Below are 18181 nucleotides of genomic sequence, written 5' to 3'. Positions count from 1 at the left end.
ATTGGAAGGAGCGGGCGAGAGCACAATAGAAAATATTTGGTCAATGACCTGCACGGCGATCCCTCTCACCAGGAAATGCCACACCCAAAATCAAAATGAGCTCCAAATAACCTTCAAACTTATTATTTTCCACGGAAAAATACTAAAAATTGATCCCTAAAACAATTACTTTGCTTTATCTGAAAGCTAAAATTAAACTCGTACGATACGGCGTTGTGCAGCTCTATGCAGTTCTGCACATGTAAAAATAGCAGTGCAGCACAGCGCGAAAAGTTAAACAATTACGGCCTACGCTACGAAAATACTTATGTTTATCGGCAAAATAGCACCTACTTTACGAGAAAATAGCTTCAATCCTAATTAAATCTCAGTGAACATACAATAATATCAATCAAAATGATCAAAATGCAGCTCGTATATGTCTGCGGATTTACGTGTCCGATAACTGAACACACGGCGGCGCGTTGACGTGTCCGATAATTGGACACACGGCAGCGCGGTGACATATACACGGACATGCAAATATAAGAAATTCTCAAATTCACAAAATACTCGATAACCGAGCTAAAAAAATGTTATTAAATAGCGCAGTTTCGATGTAGACGCAGCGCCAATAAGGTAATCCTGCTTACCTTGGTAGTAGAGACGAGAGACATCACCGGTATCCGACGATGAAGTTCCTTGTAGCTCTAAATCTCTGGTATAATCTCAGTTGTAGTGGTCTCAGTAAATGGTCTCTTGAAATGGTCTCTTCCGTGGCCCGGCGTGGCAGCTCTTTATATACGGGGCTGCCGGGCCTACGGCTGACTGGGCAGCAAGGGCTATTGATCGGGGGAAACAGGGGAATCAGGGGCAGGGTCTCCTGCCCTACAATGTAATCTTACCGATTACTATACCTTTGACTTAACCACAGATGTCACAAGATAAATGGAATACTAAGATTCCTGACATAATTTGCGTAACATCATAATTGTCAGGTGTGAATAATTTCTTTCTTTGACAGATATCCCTTAGTTCTTTTGCTAGTTAACCTATTAGCATTCTTGATTCCTTTATTGCAGGCCCAACTTAGGATTAGCTACAGTTTGACTTGATATGCAAATTAACCTGTATAGAAACTGCGTTGGCTTGAACGATTATGAATGGAAGTGTGTGAGCTGATGTGTGGAGATAGTGTGAAGGGTTGCCTTTCTTGTATAGCTTGGGCAAGCACTGACTTTTGGAGAGAGGACCTGTGTCTTCCTTTTTGGCCTATTTCACAATTCAAGTTGTAAGTTGAATTTATACCCTTACATTTCTTCCAATTCAATTGAAGGATGGACAGGTTAGAGAGTAATAATACAAATGCTATTTGAAATTTGTATTTTGAATATTGAAATCTTAATTCACTGGATTATTTTCAATTTGTCCTTATTTGCAGTGGATAAAATATTTTGTTGTTAAAATGTATTATGAATAGTCATTACTATGGAATGATAAGTAATATCCTGTTGTATTATGATGAATACTGAGATTTATAAAAGGAATGGTTACTGTTACACGCAAGCATCGGTTATGGTGTACAGTTAGCTCTTATACTGAGGAGTAAGGATATTGTCTCGACGTCGGCCACGCCCTTTGAGTCTTGGCTTGACACTGGAGACGCCTGTGTGAGGCCCTTTTCTTTGTGGCAGCAACATTAGAAATTGTAATTGATCGTCTGCTACCTTAGTGAAACGGCAGGGGACTTAACCCTAAAAAGACCGGGGGGCTGATTCAGCCCCCCTCAACATTTTTCGCGATAAATCCGCCGCGCGAATTTTTTTGACCGCGTCACTTGCTGACTTTTTACCTTCAAGTCTGGCGCAACTTTTGAGACCAAAAATTCTGACCTCCGGGTACGCGGTTCCGAAATTACACAACATTTCGTAAGTGCATGCAGACCCAAAATTACTCAAAAACGTGAATTTGTAATAAGAAAATAAATGTGATGTTTTTTTTTGAATAAATTTGATCAGATGTCTATCTAAAGTATGTGAAACAAAAATTAGCATTTCAGATCAATTCAAGAAACTTCTAAAAACATACCTCTTTTCCGATTAATTTCTTTTGAATGTATTTTTATTGTAATTATTATGTACTCTTGTTTTGAACTCGTTTGTAAACGCTGTGATATAGTTAACTATGGAGAGCGTACTAAATGCTAGTTATTATTATTTCATTAATTAGAGCAAACTTAAGATTTTACGCATAAATTAGCACAATTAATGAGACATGAGATTTTTTGCAGAATTTCATGTTATAGTTTTGCAGATAATGCCATGCTGGGTAACGCGTGTGCCAATTTTCGTTGCGATCGATGGCCGAGTTCATGGGGGGGGGGGCTGATTCAGTATTCTTAGGCATCGAAATAGCCCAGTCAATTAAGGGTTAAGCTCCTTCTTTGTGGATGTACTTAGTGGGGGGGGGGGGGCCACTTACATTGACGAGTGGATACCATGCACGACCCCAAAAACACGTAAAAATGGTGTCTTTTTCACGATAGGGCACGTTACGTACGTAACGTTTAAAGGGTGTAAAAAACACAAAAATAATGAAAAAAAGGTATCTATTTCACTAGGAAAATTACATGTTAAGGGTCGAATTTGCAGGGATGATAAAACAAAATTATTTTTTTTATAAAGGATGTCCTTTTTGCCCCAACACTTCATGTTTAGAGCTCGATTCGGTAGAGGTGTAGAAGGTGGGGTCGTACTAAACCAAATAAGGTAAAGCCGACGACCGAAGGACCCGTAACAATAAAACATTCCTGTTCTTGTTTAAGGGTTCATTTTAAGGAATTTTTGCCAAGAACGGTTTTGTTTCCAATACTTGTTAAGGGTAGGGTTTCACACGCCAATACTTGTTAAGGGGTGCATTTTCAGAATATGGAAATTACGTGTTTAGGGTGCTTTTCGAGAACCCATGGTCGCGCATGGTATCCACTCGTGAATGGAAGTGCCCCCCCCCGGGACTTGGTGACAGTTGCTAACGCCTGGGCCACCGCTCCAAACCTGAAAGTCAACTGGGCGATTTCTAAGACCGCGTTCTCGTGTATATCATGGCCGAACCCTACTAATTCTTTAGTCATCAGTCCTCAATGCCTTCCCTAGGTTTGATGAAGTCATTATTAGGTGATGTATGCTTGTGATAGTTTTCATCAACATCTTTGTAGACAAACCTTATGGAGTTGGTGACAACCGTTTGTTTCTGAAATTACACTTCCTAAGTTTCAACCATGTTCATGAATGCGCCGTCTGGGACCTCGTAACTGAATTTAACAGACACTCATGAATACAATTGACTTGTAAATGGGGTATATTGGCCAGAATGCATATAGGCATTAGTAATCTTTTGCATTTTTATACTGTGATACGTGTGATACTTGATTGATCTGAAATCTGCTCTTTCGAGAAAGTTGATGCACTATTAATATGATGTTTATCATTTGAACAATTTGATCCATTGGAAGTTTGTATAATTTGATATTAAATTGATTTGATATTCGGTGTGCAACCAATTTGAGATTGTTTGGTTTTGGATTGTTTGGATAAGTGTTAAACGTGATGAGATTCCACAAGTCCTTGATTAAAAAGGGAAGTTAAAAGTATATTTCAGTGATCTATGAGTTTCTTTTGTTGAAGAATGTACTTCCTCAAGAGATACGTCAAACTAGAAATTGCAATGGTTGAAAAAGAAAATTAAAGTCTAATTTCCTATTTATAGACTTTTTCATACGATGATAATTCAACTTTTTACTCCCTCTTCACTTCACTTTATGTTTATTTTGTAAAATTCCTTATTTTTATATTGTTTTTATAATTATTTACCTTAAACTATCCATTGCAACAATGTTTAATTCCAGTTTGGGACACAGCCTTGACAAGTTGACAAGTTCAAGTCTCTTTTGAACTTTTGCAGTGACCCGATTCCATTTGATTTTTTCTGTATATGTGAAATCAATGCCATTTCTGTGTTTTTGTATTGTATTCAAATGTAAATCTTGTAAATTTGTATGGATATATAAATCTTGTAATTTGTATGTATAAATTGTATCTTTTTATCGAATGGAATGAATAAATCTTGAATCTTTAAATCTTATTTAAGTTCTTGGCTCAAACCCGACAATAATAAATAAGCATAGAATTCATGACAATTTATATTTTGAATTTTTATTCAATAGATAAACATCTTCCGAATTACAGTCTACTTGGTTACATGGAGCAATATAACCCTGCCTTGCCAGGCTTCCACGCAAAATTAACATACTTATGATAGTCAGTCTTAAAACGTTGCATTTCGAGCGTTTCCATCTGATGTCCCCACTCTTTTTCCTACACTCCTGGGTGCCGTAACACAAAGGTTAGCGATTAATCGCTAAATGAAATGACCAATCAAAATCATGGTTGCATGCGCATCTGCTAAGTAGACTGACTATGAACCAATCAGAATTGTCCTTTGAAATTAGCAATCAATCGCTAACCTTTGTGTTACGGGACCCGGATGACACCACTTTCTGACACCCTATTTCCCAAGGGAACATTCCTATTCTGTGTTAAGACCCTTATTAAAATTGACATTAATTGTCTTTACATACAATTTACAGAATTTGTATTTTATTGGACGAAGTGCGTTTAGGGACCAATTAACGCTTATGCTACAGTATATTAGGTATACAATGCTTCTTTGCTGGTGGGAGTCTTTCATCGCACGAACAAAGAGAAAAATCTGCTTCAAAACGAATGTCTTTTAACGGGAGAAATTAGAAAAAAATGAAAGAATAATAAGACTTCTGGGTGTGAATTTTGATTCATGGATAAACAAAATGTTAAAGATGCGATGTTTATTTGTTATTAGAATGTTAAAACTGTTCTTAAAAAGGGAGTTCGGAAGGAAAGACGAGTTCGGTGTTAGAGACTGGCCTTCTTTGGGTCTACCATGCAGCTAGCCGAACCTCACCTGGCGCACATAGAGTGCGTGTTAATGAATAATAAAGCATAAACGCCAACCAAAGAAATTCAATGCGAACACACCTCTGCTACTGAAAGAATACATACAGAACTTAAGTGAAATTCATATAAAACCAAATCAAAGAATTAGAATGTTGCGTGTACAAAAGCGAATAGGAAATTGAGGTGTAGGAGTCGCGTCAGGGTTGTCGGAATAATGGGGGTCGTGTTATGGAAACTAGTGTACACCTGTAGTCTGTGAAATGACGTGCAATTTACATACAACGTGCAACGTAAACAAGTTCTACAGGATCATAATCATCATTAACATGTGCGAATTTTCTCACCCAAATGACTTACAGAAATGCATAATTGAAATAGGAATAAATAATAACCATCATTCCAAAGTTACTATATGACAAATCAAGTACGTACGCGTCATTATTTTTTTAGCATTACATTGTAAACTTTGGCAAGACCAAGTACTAGAGTACTGTGATAAGATATCATGACACAGATTTATTTGAATACCATAAATCAAATATACAAATGGTGCATTATTAATATAAGAAAAATGTGTCGATGAAAACTTCTCTGAATTCTTATTCTTAACCAAGTAGTTAAACGTACATGACAGACTAAAATTCATAAAGTGAACACTAAAAGTGACGAAACTAGTTCTTATTGTACATGTATATATAATGTAATTTGGGTTTACGATAAATTAGAAAATATATCCATGAAACTGCGTCCATGGAATATCAAACAAAAAATATTTTATTACACTGATTTAAACAAATACAGACCTTCCATCATTCAGTTTTAATGATAATTCATTTTTATTATAATTTTTTTAAAATATTTCCTTATCACAGGCCCCCTTTTATTTATTGTTCGTTTACTTAACTGTTCGCTGCAAGACAAGCTTATCGGATTTATTTCAGTCAATGTCAATCGTGCATAAGTTGTAATCATGTGAATGTTTATTTTTTTTCATGCGCGTTGGTTTAGTCACCTTTATTATTAGAAAAAAAAACAACAAATGGATAAAAAAATATTTGGGGGAAAAACTTAAAGACCTTAGAATATGCAATTAATTGTATCTAGATTATTAACCCTGTAATTCGAAACAAAACTTAGCACGGTTGTAACACATGCGCTAGCTCAGGTTATAATTTGAAATACAAAAGCACCATAATAATACCCACAGCCAATTACTTGAATACTCGTGACATACACACATATGCAATAAAACCTATCATAAATGACTCCTGAATAATATTAGATTTTCATAATGTTCCTAAGACTCAACAAATTAGAGAGTGATATCAGCTGATAGATCAGAATTAATAAGGTACTTTTAATTGTCAACCGAGTAATTGATAATCGTGATTTTTTTTTGGTGTTTTTTAAAGATTTGTATAAATATATTAATGAAATGATAAAAAGTAAGAGGTTGTTTGAATTGAACTGTCAGACGATTCATTTCGTTCGCAGTTTCTACAAATGAAGCTGAATCTATAATGAGAAAGAAACGTAAAGATTGATCTAAAAATACCGTCCTGGGCTCAATGGTATGTGAAAAAACATGTACCCGATGCAATGTGTGCCACTCCTCTCCATGCTACGAGTAAAAGAAGGAGCATTGGTTCTGGTTACCGTGCTGCCACGATGTGCAGCTCTTGACAGTACGATCAAACCATGCACTTGTATACATGCATCATGATAACTTGCATGATGACATCATCTCCCCAGTCAGAGCTGCAGCCCTGGTCATCAAACCTTTGTCATGGCCACGGTGTAACTCCCCTAAAGCAAGCGAAACATTCAATCAATAGTTTCTTCCACTTACAAACTAGGGTCTCGTATCGTTTACGATACAAGTTTACGAGCAGCCAATCAAATTGGATCATTTTAGTAGCTTTTATAACTGTGGATGATTTTTTTTTACTATTCCAAGTTTATGAAACGGGTCCAAGGTACGCCCAATTAGAAAAAAAAAAATCTTGAAAAATGCATGAACTTTATGATAAGAGAGCGTAATGAAACATAATTTCTAAGTACTGAGCAATATATATATTATAGGCCTATGCATCATTTCTCGATTTGATATGCATACCCGCATAAAACATGTTCAATATTCAGATTCGTGACATACTTAGTTTGCATACATATACAACAATTTTGAATGGCACATTTATAAGAAAATAAAGTTTAAAATGCAAATAAAATTGATATAAATATGCAAGTAATATAAACATATCATCAGATCAGATCAGCCCATGATTACCCAATACCATTTACTACCGATACTTTGAATAGATAAACAATTAAAACTTTAGCCTTGCAAATTCGATTCTAAATGATCTCATTTTGGCTAAAAAATAATGCATACATCATTTCATATTATTTCTTCTGAATTCGTCTTTTATAAAAAGATAATATAGACGCAAACATTTAGCTTGGTTACTCTAAACATTATATAATGTTGATCAGTAAGAACCTGTATCAAAATAATTAACAAATAATCAAAAATTAAGAAAGTCCATGATATATTTCAGAAAAATTTATACATAACATTACGTACATATACTGATTAATGTATTATTGTTACTAGAATATATACATCACAAGGTGCATCATATTAATATGTGCACCATTTAAATCTATATTGGGTTAACTTTTAATGATAAGGTTAAATGTATGATATAGATATTATGTTAATCTCTTCGTTTTAATGGTTTTCTTGAAAATCGCTCACATTCAACCACCTCCGGATGTGAATGAATATCATTGCATTGATTTATTCACATTCTTGTCTGTTTTCAAAGGTTATCTTTATTCCTGATAATGGCTTTTGATAACATGATGTTTTATTACTAACACATTTGTGTTATTTCTTCATTGTAATAAAACCTAAATAATATTACAAAATCGAACACAATCGTGAACGCTTGTTGAAATGCTAAGATATCTTGCAATTGCTAATTTCTTCGGGAAATGATTGTCACGATTCAATTACGATTTGTTTTGTTTTGGTTACCTGATCTTGTCTACGACCTTACTTTAAGGTGTCTATAAAAAAAAATCCCAAGATAAACTGCATAGGGAGGAGGTGATCCTTTCATGTTGCATTTAAAGCACATTAAGATTTACACTTCAAAATAATCTTGTTTAATCATTAAGTTCATAAGAAAAAGACCACATTTAATTTTATTAATACTAACAATTATTCTTGTTATCATCGTGCTAAGTAACCGTACCGATGTACATTATCAGTGTATTTTAAATTGGGAATTAATGGGTTATGATCAACTTTAGTAAAGAACTTCCTCATTTGGGAGAACAGAAGAGGGTTGTTCAGCATTCGAATCATCCACTGGGTTCTGTTAGAGAAAGAGAATATGAAAATTAGAGTTAGTTCTAGGAGTAACATGGGTTAAGGAAATCACAAATTATTATCTAACCCATATCAATTTGAATATATGGAGCCGTTTTTGTTAAAATTATTTAATCATTTAAGTGAATGAGGTATAGATATAGTCTTAATGTACATTGAACTTGAGAGGAACATAAAACATGGGTCTCCCGATATCAATTCATTCGGCAAAATGTTGTATGGTGTTGTGAATGATACGGTCTTTGAGAGTGCAAAAAATGGGAGATATGCTAATAGTCCATATCACAATGCAGAAAATGTTTTAATATATTTTCAATGTATTACAACGGATATGAAATTACACTGTTTGTTCAAATGAATTTGTAACACAGGACTCTTAAGAACTGAGCAAAATTGAATAGGCTACCTGTATTAGAGGAACCTCACATAAAACAGGCTTTTAGATCATGTACCCTATGTATATACCAATAATGTATTTTGGAGATTGAGAATGATCTGGTGATCAGTAGAGTTTGTTAGGAATTGAAGTAAACAAAGTGGAATAAAACAAGATGAATGATGATAATTAATATGAACAGGGAGGTGGCTGATCTAGAGTGGGAAACTTTTATCTTCGATGGAGAGAATAAGAAGTTGATGGTAAAGCTGAAAAGGGGCAAAGATGACGAGGTGGTGATGATGATAATGGTGGTGATGATGATGATAATGATGATAACTTTGATGATGATGATAGTGATACTGATTGTGATGATGATGATGATGATAGTGATGATTGTGATGATGATGATAATAATAATAATAATAATGATGATGATGATGATATGAAGAAGAAAAAGAAGAAGAAGATGATGATGATGAATGGAGGAATATAATGTGATGATATTCGATGCCTAGCGCTGTACTTCCCCTGATGATAGCTCGCTTTCAATATTCACCAATCGCAATTCTGTGATGATGATAATAATATGCTAAGTAGGAGATTCATCATAAAACGACTGCAAAAGGCAAACCGGGTATTTTGTTTTATAGTAAGGGATGAAATCGCTTATAGCTGAAGCAAATTACTGCCATATTTCAACAAATACAATCAATGATAGGATCGTCTCTAACTGTTTTAATAGTCAGAATAAAGAATCGACTTAAAATCATAAACAAAATCAATTAATGACCTTTACTTCCAATGAAGTGGCTTGGTTTTCGGATTCACGTATTTATCAACATTACGAAAAAGCACCAGAGGATCACATACCATAAGCTACTGCTATTCAAATAAAAATATACTATGCTGCACTATATAGCGGTATTATTGATTACCAGAGTAATGACGGTGGAAGTGGTGGCGGTGGTGGAGGGGCGGGGACAACGGGAGGACCATTTGAGTTCCCGGTAGTTACATTAGATGGAGGCTGAATCCAAGAAGTGAGGTTTGATGAAATGTCAACATGGTTACATAAAAAAAAAGAAAATTAGAATAAAATGAATGTGAATGGAGGTAATTAGATGATGGAATGTTAATCATGAACAATGATGGGATTAGTAGGAAACGGAGACAAAACCTCAACTAAATGGCTTCGAGTTCTTTGTAAATTCATTTTTAATACCCGAATGCAGCTAGTTAGAAATCACCTTTTAAATGATCAGGTGTGTAAAAAATAAGTTATAACGTGCTTGTAATTCTATAATGATGAAATTGAAATATTGACCATCATCATTTATTTCATGATGAAATTGTAAAAAGTACGAAGCATGAACAATAAAGATATTGAGGGTTTTGGCCTTATCTTACACCTTGTTTTTTATGAAAGACAAATTTACCACTGCCCTTTCATGCAAGTATCCAACTTTGTAACTTCATTTGGAAGAGAATGATTACAGCAGAATTTAAATAAGAAAACAACAGAATAATGCTGGGGAAGTAAGAATTAGTGGCTAAGTAAAAAAAATACCATAAAACCACACAAGACGGGGTTAAAAAAGAAATTGACTCAGAATAATTATGAGAACGTACATGTATAAAAGATGGGATGTGTGATAGAAAAAAAAGATCGATGGAGAGGAGCAAAAAGAGGAAGAGAGAGAGAAAGAGAGAGACAGATCTCTTGCAAAAAAAATCTAACAAATTTGCTAGAGATACAAATGAAGTAAAACGCACCGAGTCTGGAACTCGCAAATCTGATAAGGATGTTGCACCACTTGGTAATTTTGCAGTTAAACCTTTCCCATCAAACGAAGATTTTCCCGTCACCAAAGGAGGAGATTTAATAGAGGGTGCAAGTGATAACCCTTTGGACATGTTGGATCCAGGCATGGATGCAGGTGGAAGGGGAGGTGGAGGGGGTGGTGAAGGTATAGTTGAGGACATGGATGACTTTGTGTCTTGTAGGGAGGAGCGGCCTCTGAAAAACTGAGAAGGAACTAAATCATTGGACATGTTGGAAGGGATATTCTTTGACATTGAATGTGGTACCTCACCTTTTAGTGAGGCTTGCTTTCCCTTTCCAAATTTTGCAGTAAGGCCTTTCGGAATCGACTTTTGTATCGGAACTGAGGACAGTTCTTCGGGAAGCCCACCAGATATAGCTTCAGAAATGTTCCCAGATAAGGCAACTTTGGCTGATTTTTCGAGCATAGAGCCCATTGGTCCTGAAAGGGTTTCCTGTATCTCTTCGGGAACTCCCATTTCAGACATTACGGCACCAGCTGCTTGTTTGGTAGCGATTTTTACTAATTTCTTTCCTAGTTTTCCAAATTTTGATTTTTGACTTTTTGGAATTCCGACTGATTCATCAGACTTTGGTATTGAGGGGAGTTCTTCAGGCAACCCATTTAACCCAGTTTCAAATAAACTCGCGGATACAGCTGCCTTTGTGGATTTCGCAAGTACAGATCCCATTGATCCTGAAACAGACTCTTGAAGTTCTTCGGGAAGACCCATTTCAGACATTACAGCCCCAGCGGCCTGTTTGGCAGCTACTTGTCCTAATTTCATCCCTATTTTCCCAAACTTAGATTTTCGACCTTTCGGTAGTGCCACTGAATCTGGCATCGGTACTGGAGGTATTTCATCAAGAAATTCATCAGATATATTTCCATTTACAAGATCTTTCGCAGATTCAATGAGTATGGAACCTACCGGTCCAGAAATGGTCTCCTGAAGATCTTCTGGAACACCCATCTCAGACATTACTGCACCGCCAATGTTTTTCGCGATCACAGGACCCAATTTCTTGCCTGCCTTTTCAAGAAGCTGACAGCACTTTTCTTTCCAGGTTTTTCTGTACTCGCAACGACTTCTTTTTGCGCTTCCGAAAGAGCTTGATCGGTCAAGTCTTCGACAACATTTGGCATGATTTCTAAGGCCGATTCTGGAATGGCAGCTTGTAAATCCTCTGGCAATTCTGAAATAATAGCTCCCTGAACCTGCTCTGCAACTATTGGGGCCAATTTCTTTGCCGCCTTTTTGAGGAAGCTTACTGCAGCATTTTTGCGCGACTCTGAGACAGAAGTCTCTAATGAGGAATTGCCTTTAGGAAGGCCTTGCTTTGTTACTGTCAATGCTGGAACAGAAGTCATTTTAGTCACTTTGTCTGACAGAATAGCTTCATCATTTAAAAAAGAACCCGTACTTTTAAGTAATGATTTAGGGGTCACACCTGTAGATGGTACCGTGATGTCTTCAGATAGATCGTTTGGAATATTTTGAGGTAGTTTAGCTTTTGAGGACATTGGAAACAGTTTTTTCAAAGATTTTGAAAATTTTGAACCAGTTAGACCTTTAGGTATTGAAGCAGCAGTGATGCTTGGTAATTCTGCATTCGGATGTTCAAGCGCAGAATGTGAGAAAGATGGGACCTGGCCGCCCAAGACACCAACATGAGGTATATCAGGTGCTCCTGGACCCACGGGTAGTCTTTGACCGAGGGAGCCTGTCAGTTCAGTAATGAATTGATCATTTGGAATATTAGTCTTGAGTGTATCGTCAGGAGACTTTAAAGCCCAATTCGAATCGATAGTTAACAATTTGGGTGATTCGAGCCGTTCAGCCATTACGGATGTTTTCAAGGAGGTGGGCCTACGATCGTTTGGAAAGCCAGAAAGAATGGTATGCTCTGTAGAGGAGGATCGGAACGGAGTGGAGTTATGAACAGGAGGAGGGGGAGGAAGAGGAGGGGGAGGAGGAGGAGGAGGAGGAGGAGGGAGGAGGAGGAGGAGGAGGAGGGGGAGGAGGAGGAGGGGGAGGAGGGGAAGGAATAGGTAATGGTATTTGGGATGGTATTTGGGATGGTGGTTGTGGTGAACGGTATACAATCTGCGCATGCTGTTACGAATGGAATAAAAGTGACAAGTGCAAAAATGATAAACATGCAAGGTTAAACAAAACGAACCAAAATAACAAGAAAACAAACCATTTGTGCAGGTAATATCAAAGGTTAGGCATACAGTTAATTCACCCAAAACATTGCTCATGCAAGGAAAACAGATGGATATCAAATTAAAAAAAATATATAAGCCTATATCATAAAAAAATATTCATGAATAAAACTGATTAAATTAAAGACACAATATCAAGAATCAAAATGCGTTAAATGTGTATTAGGGATAGATGATAATAACATTAATAAAACCGGTGTTGACAAAAAACAACAATAATAATGAAAGTACTGGAAATACATTTTATTAATGGTAATAATAAAAACAATAACGAATATGATATTGTTGGTGATCATTAATGAAAATTATAATTGCAATAATGGTCATAAAAATACTAACAATAATGATACAAAACTCCTGCTGAAACACTTTAAAAGTGAAATTGATACCCTTAATAGGATGTGAGTTGGTAAGCAGTGTTGATAGCAGAAAATGTTACGCGATAAAGCGATATCCACTTGGAAACGCGAAGGCATTTAAAAAAAATCTGCATTTTGTTTCTATGAACGATAAGTTTGAATCGTCGGAGATATAGCATTAATGCATATTATTCAGTCATTCTAATTCCTCATACTGAAATGTAAGCATGAACAGAATATTGATATCTAGCACGTGATCAAAGTGAGCGTCAAATTTGAATCTTAGGGGGTTTAAAGGGTAAAAAGTATTGTTAAAGTCAAACAGCAAGAACACGCTTTTCACTGCAACACAAAACGGCGTTGCCGATTTACCGAGCTGTATGATGACACTGATTCCTGGTCATAACGTAAATGAAGAGGTGTAGGTGGCAGAGGAAAGGTTGGCGATACTGGGGGCGAATACTACGATTTGAAAATGAATTCGACAGAAGAAACAAAGTATTTTTTATAAATAGGAATAATAATATCGTCTTTTGTATACATAATAGAAAATGAGACCAATGTGACAAAAATCCTCCTACTAGTCGTCCTATTCGCAATAGTGATGATTTTTTTTTACAAGAATGCAAGTTAAGTTCATCCATATTCGATATTAGTCATTGTTTTCTGATAAAGGCGAAAATGCCAGTGACTGATTTTGACTGTCTGTCCCCATTATTAAAATACACACCGAGTACTATTATACAGTAAAAGCTCCTGGTGTGGTCAAACATTGATTTTGGAAGGGGATTCTTAAGACGAAAAAAGATGTTTCAATCCATGACGAACGTTTCATGGGATATGAATATTAAGTAGTTCATAAAACTTTACAACTGTTTTGAAAGGCATGGATGGTTTAACTGTGTCAAAACACTATTCTCCCATTCAGATCGTGTAATGAGCACATAATAAGGATATGCATTTTACTTAAATTGATAAATCATGCTTTCAGTTTGATATCGATTTCCTAATTGTGACTAATAATAATCATAATGAAGCAGCTTTTGAAAGGGAATTTAGATATTAATGTCGTGTGTTTTTTCTATATATGTATATATATATATATATATATATATATATATATATATATATATACTGTATATTGAAAAAAAACACTGTCAGCAGAACAACGCTTGTGATATGCGATAACTAAAGAAAGATCCTAATATCACTCCACAACACTGCAAATAACTCTATTTACCATTTTATACTGCGTACGAACAGGTGTAGGTAAAGGCGGAAAGGTCGGCGACTGAGGCATAAACTACGACGATTAAAACATTGTAAGCATGCAGGTATGAAAAAGAAAGATTCATATTTAGTGGGGCACAACCAACAAATTGCTAAAGCTTATATCATGAGCGTAGAAAATGAAGACCAAAAATATAAAGAAGAATAAATGGGTGTGTGGGGGCATGGACCTTGTTGTAGGTCCATGGTAGGGGTGATGTTTGAATGTCTAAACGTCCTCGTAAGATGCACAAAAACTCATACTTGGTTCGATAAAAAAAAGTCATTCAGCTTGATGACAATATAAAAAAACTCATACAGTGTAAAAATATATTTCTTGTGCCTTGTTCATCATTGGTTATTTGTCAGGTGTGCGTAAAAAGAAATTAATGAAGAGATAAGAATCCGTTGAATCATGAATACGAAGGTATGCCATGGAGTAATAACAATTAGATAGTTATAAAGCCGGATATATCATGTAGAAATCTATGTGCAACCAAATATGATGTTTGATAAGGGTTAAATTTCAAATTTATAAGGTTAAATCGTAAATATTATCTTTGTGTGATAATATAACAAAGGAAATATGATGGAATCTAAGTTGACCAAAAACAGTGTAGATGAAAAAATAAAAGGACAAAGAAAATGTGGGGGCAAAGCTAAAGGAAACATGCTAACAAATTCGACTGGAAAACAAATATATGTTACAAAGTATCAAGCAGAAAATACTTTGGAAGTGAAATAAAGAAAATGTGATGCACTAATTAAATAAATATTTTTTATGTTCTGCTAGAGTTACTTTCACCCATCCATACACGTAGTAGCAGCAGCAGCAGTAAGTAGTATTAGTAGAAGTAGTAGTAGTTGTAGTAGTAGTAGTATTAGTAGTTGTTGTTGTTGTAGTAGTAGTTGTAGTAGTAGTAGTAGTAGTAGTAGAAGCAGTAGTAGAAGTAGTGGTAGTAGTAGAAGTAGTAGTAGTAGAAGTAGGATAAAAAGTTGGTCAATAACGAATATGCACAGAAAGTTAGCTAGACTGGGTTTGTGTAGTGCGATACATTTACGTGTTAGAGGCCTACAACTAAATGTTTGAATGTGGCGACTATTTTGCCGCTCTTTAACATACATCCACGAAAATTAATAGCAATATAGATATCAGATTGTTTTTATATTAATATCATGAAAATATGAATGGTGAAAAAGCAGCATATGAATATACATGTAGATCATTTGAGCTAGATAACTACGCAATGCGTTAATGGGTGATAAGATTATAATTCATAAAGGGTGCGAAGAAAGCTGAAGAAAGGCATCAATTACCGCGTCTTCGAACTCCGGCGGAGGAGGCGGTGGTGGACTTGTAGGTGGAGGTGGAATCTGCTTGCAAAGGGAAAGAGGCAGAGCATGTTAGTTATACCATGGTTTAAAAGGACTCGAAGGACAGTAGCTGAGAGAGCAATGTCTATTTACACGAGGGAAGAAAAATGCACTTCATTTCATATTTTTCATGATATTCGGGTGAAATAATGAGCGAGCATCGAGGGAACAAAGTGGAACGGTGCTCTGTAAAAAAAAGGTAAGAACCCAAAGTGTAAGAAAGGTAAGAGCCAACAGGTATGGAATGGGGGGGGGGGGGGCGGGCGAGTCCGACCAATAATCTCGATTATATATCTTGCTTCTAAAACAGAATAGCTTCAGAATCGCTCCTGCTGACGAAAGCCTTTTGACATTTGGTTGGAAGGCCCATTGGCATTCTTGTAAGAAACTTCTAATAAACCAGTTCGTCGTTACTTCATGTTCAATTTTGGTCAAATGACAATTATTTTCTTTCATTGTGATAGGCAGGTTTCAAAGCAAGATATTACATGAGCATGTCTTACATAGCAGGATGAATAAATTGAATAGACCAGGGGCCGATATCACAAAACTTAGCAATGATCGCAGAACATTTTTTCTACGATTGACTGCATTGACTACAATGTACAATCAATCGTGAAAATCAAGCGTACGATCAATCGCTAACCTTTGTGTTACGGGACCCAGGTGACTAGAATAGCACATCAGTGAACACTCTTTGAAGGTATTTGTTGCATTTCTAACTTTCAATGCATAGTGTAGTGTCACGCAATATGCTTGGCAAACTGTGAAATACCAATCGTTCGTGGACGCATTGTTGTTTTTCGTGGATGTAAATGAAAAAAACACAATTCAAAATAATGTATACATCAACGGTTAGTGCTTATCTCATTGAATTTTAAACCACCAGGTCACTTTCCTCTGATCATGCGCAGAGGGGAACTACGAACCGGCTTATTAAAATCCTGCATACTCCTGTGGATTTTGTGGATTTTCATTGGTATCCTAATTCTTTCTTCCAAGTTGTTTTTATTCTCTCAAATTTGAGAAGGTGTATCTCGATATCCAAAGAAGAAACATGACTGAAATTGAGGATATACTGAATGATTGGGTTGGCCATTGATTAATATAACAACGCTGTTTTGTCAGGATAATCTCTAAATTATATCAATCTTGTATTTTTTCTTTATATTAAAAAAGAATAATAATCTTGAGAGTTTAGCAGCATAAGTAATGCCAACTATAATTCTTTTAGTATCGGAGAACCAGAGAAGCATTAAGCTTACTACCATGACAGTACAAGGCCAAGCTTCCGTTTAAGACGGAAGTTTCAAGCTTGGGTTACGCTAAAGATGGACTATTAATTATCTGTTTCGATACAAATTGAGATAGAATGCGATGTACATAACAGGAAATAAGCCATTATGAATTTGTATTTTAAATTCATTTCATCATGTCGAAAATGTTCCCCGCACGTAGACGGAATAACAGCGTACATCATGTACGTAACATAATTTCATAAAGAGTTATAAATCAATGATAGCGCAAGGCATTGCACTAACATGACTAAACGAAAAACATGATATATGTATATTGTAATGGCTGTAATGAGCAATCAAAATTTGATACCAATGAGCAATCCAAATTAAGCTAGGCTGCTAATTTTCAGCAATCTGTAATTATGCGCAAGATTCATTCAAAAGCTTTTTGGCGTTGAATTAAGTGAGAAAACTGACTCGAACTCGTAACTTTTTATTAAACCCTTTACTTTAAGTTCATGTTAGAAAATCTACATTATACTTTCAGGATGACTGAACTCTTTGTCAATCTGACTTTCTTGAATCCTAAATGCACCATCTTTCTTAACAATTAAATTGCCAGAAAAATATATCACATTACACCTTGCGTGAATTGGACACATTTTTCTTTCAGTGTACCAAAATAACCGATATACTGCAACACATAAAAGTGGGAGGAATAGTTTGATACGTACAGGTTCATCGTCATAATCAGGTTCTGGTATTTCTGGAGTCGTCGTTTGCTCATCGGGCCCTTCAGATCCATTGGGCATGTCATCAGCAAGCGCCGGAGATTCGATGGGCTCCTTTGGCATCTCAGGAGGACTCGACTCCGGAACCTGCGGAGGCTCTTCTTCCGGCATTTCAATGTTCACCATCCTATTCGTGTTCGGGTCGGCGGGCGCTACGTTACCATTTTCGATGTCGCGCGGGACTTCGTTGACGAATGATGTATTTTCGATGCCATTCTTTTTTCCATGGCCATTACTTGGTGGCATGCCCATAGGGATTAGGTAAGATTCGCCTCCTCCAGCTGCACCATCGGCGATATCCCTGTTCAAATGAAATATTAGTAGACAATGACTCATGTCGACAAAAATCATC

General features: G+C 36.1%; 1 protein-coding gene across 1 annotated transcript in view; it reads right to left on the bottom strand.

Annotated features, from left to right (window-relative positions):
- Positions 1–8264: 8264 nt before the first annotated feature.
- LOC121431297 overlaps positions 8265–18181 on the bottom strand; it is a 41030-nt gene continuing 31113 nt past the window's right edge. Inside the window, exons 11-16 of the mRNA XM_041628807.1 lie at positions 17773–18130; positions 15744–15800; positions 14398–14460; positions 13530–13619; positions 9682–9773; positions 8265–8353 (exon numbers count right to left, since the gene is read on the bottom strand). Coding sequence (XP_041484741.1) covers position 8353; positions 9682–9773; positions 13530–13619; positions 14398–14460; positions 15744–15800; positions 17773–18130 — 661 coding nt within the window. The 3' untranslated portion in view covers positions 8265–8352. The remainder of the gene's footprint in view (positions 8354–9681; positions 9774–13529; positions 13620–14397; positions 14461–15743; positions 15801–17772; positions 18131–18181) is intronic.

Source organism: Lytechinus variegatus, chromosome 17, assembly GCF_018143015.1.
Source record: "Lytechinus variegatus isolate NC3 chromosome 17, Lvar_3.0, whole genome shotgun sequence".
NCBI lineage: Eukaryota > Metazoa > Echinodermata > Echinoidea > Temnopleuroida > Toxopneustidae > Lytechinus > Lytechinus variegatus.
Note: the sequence above shows the minus strand (reverse complement) of the source record. Positions and strands in the feature narration are given on the sequence as shown.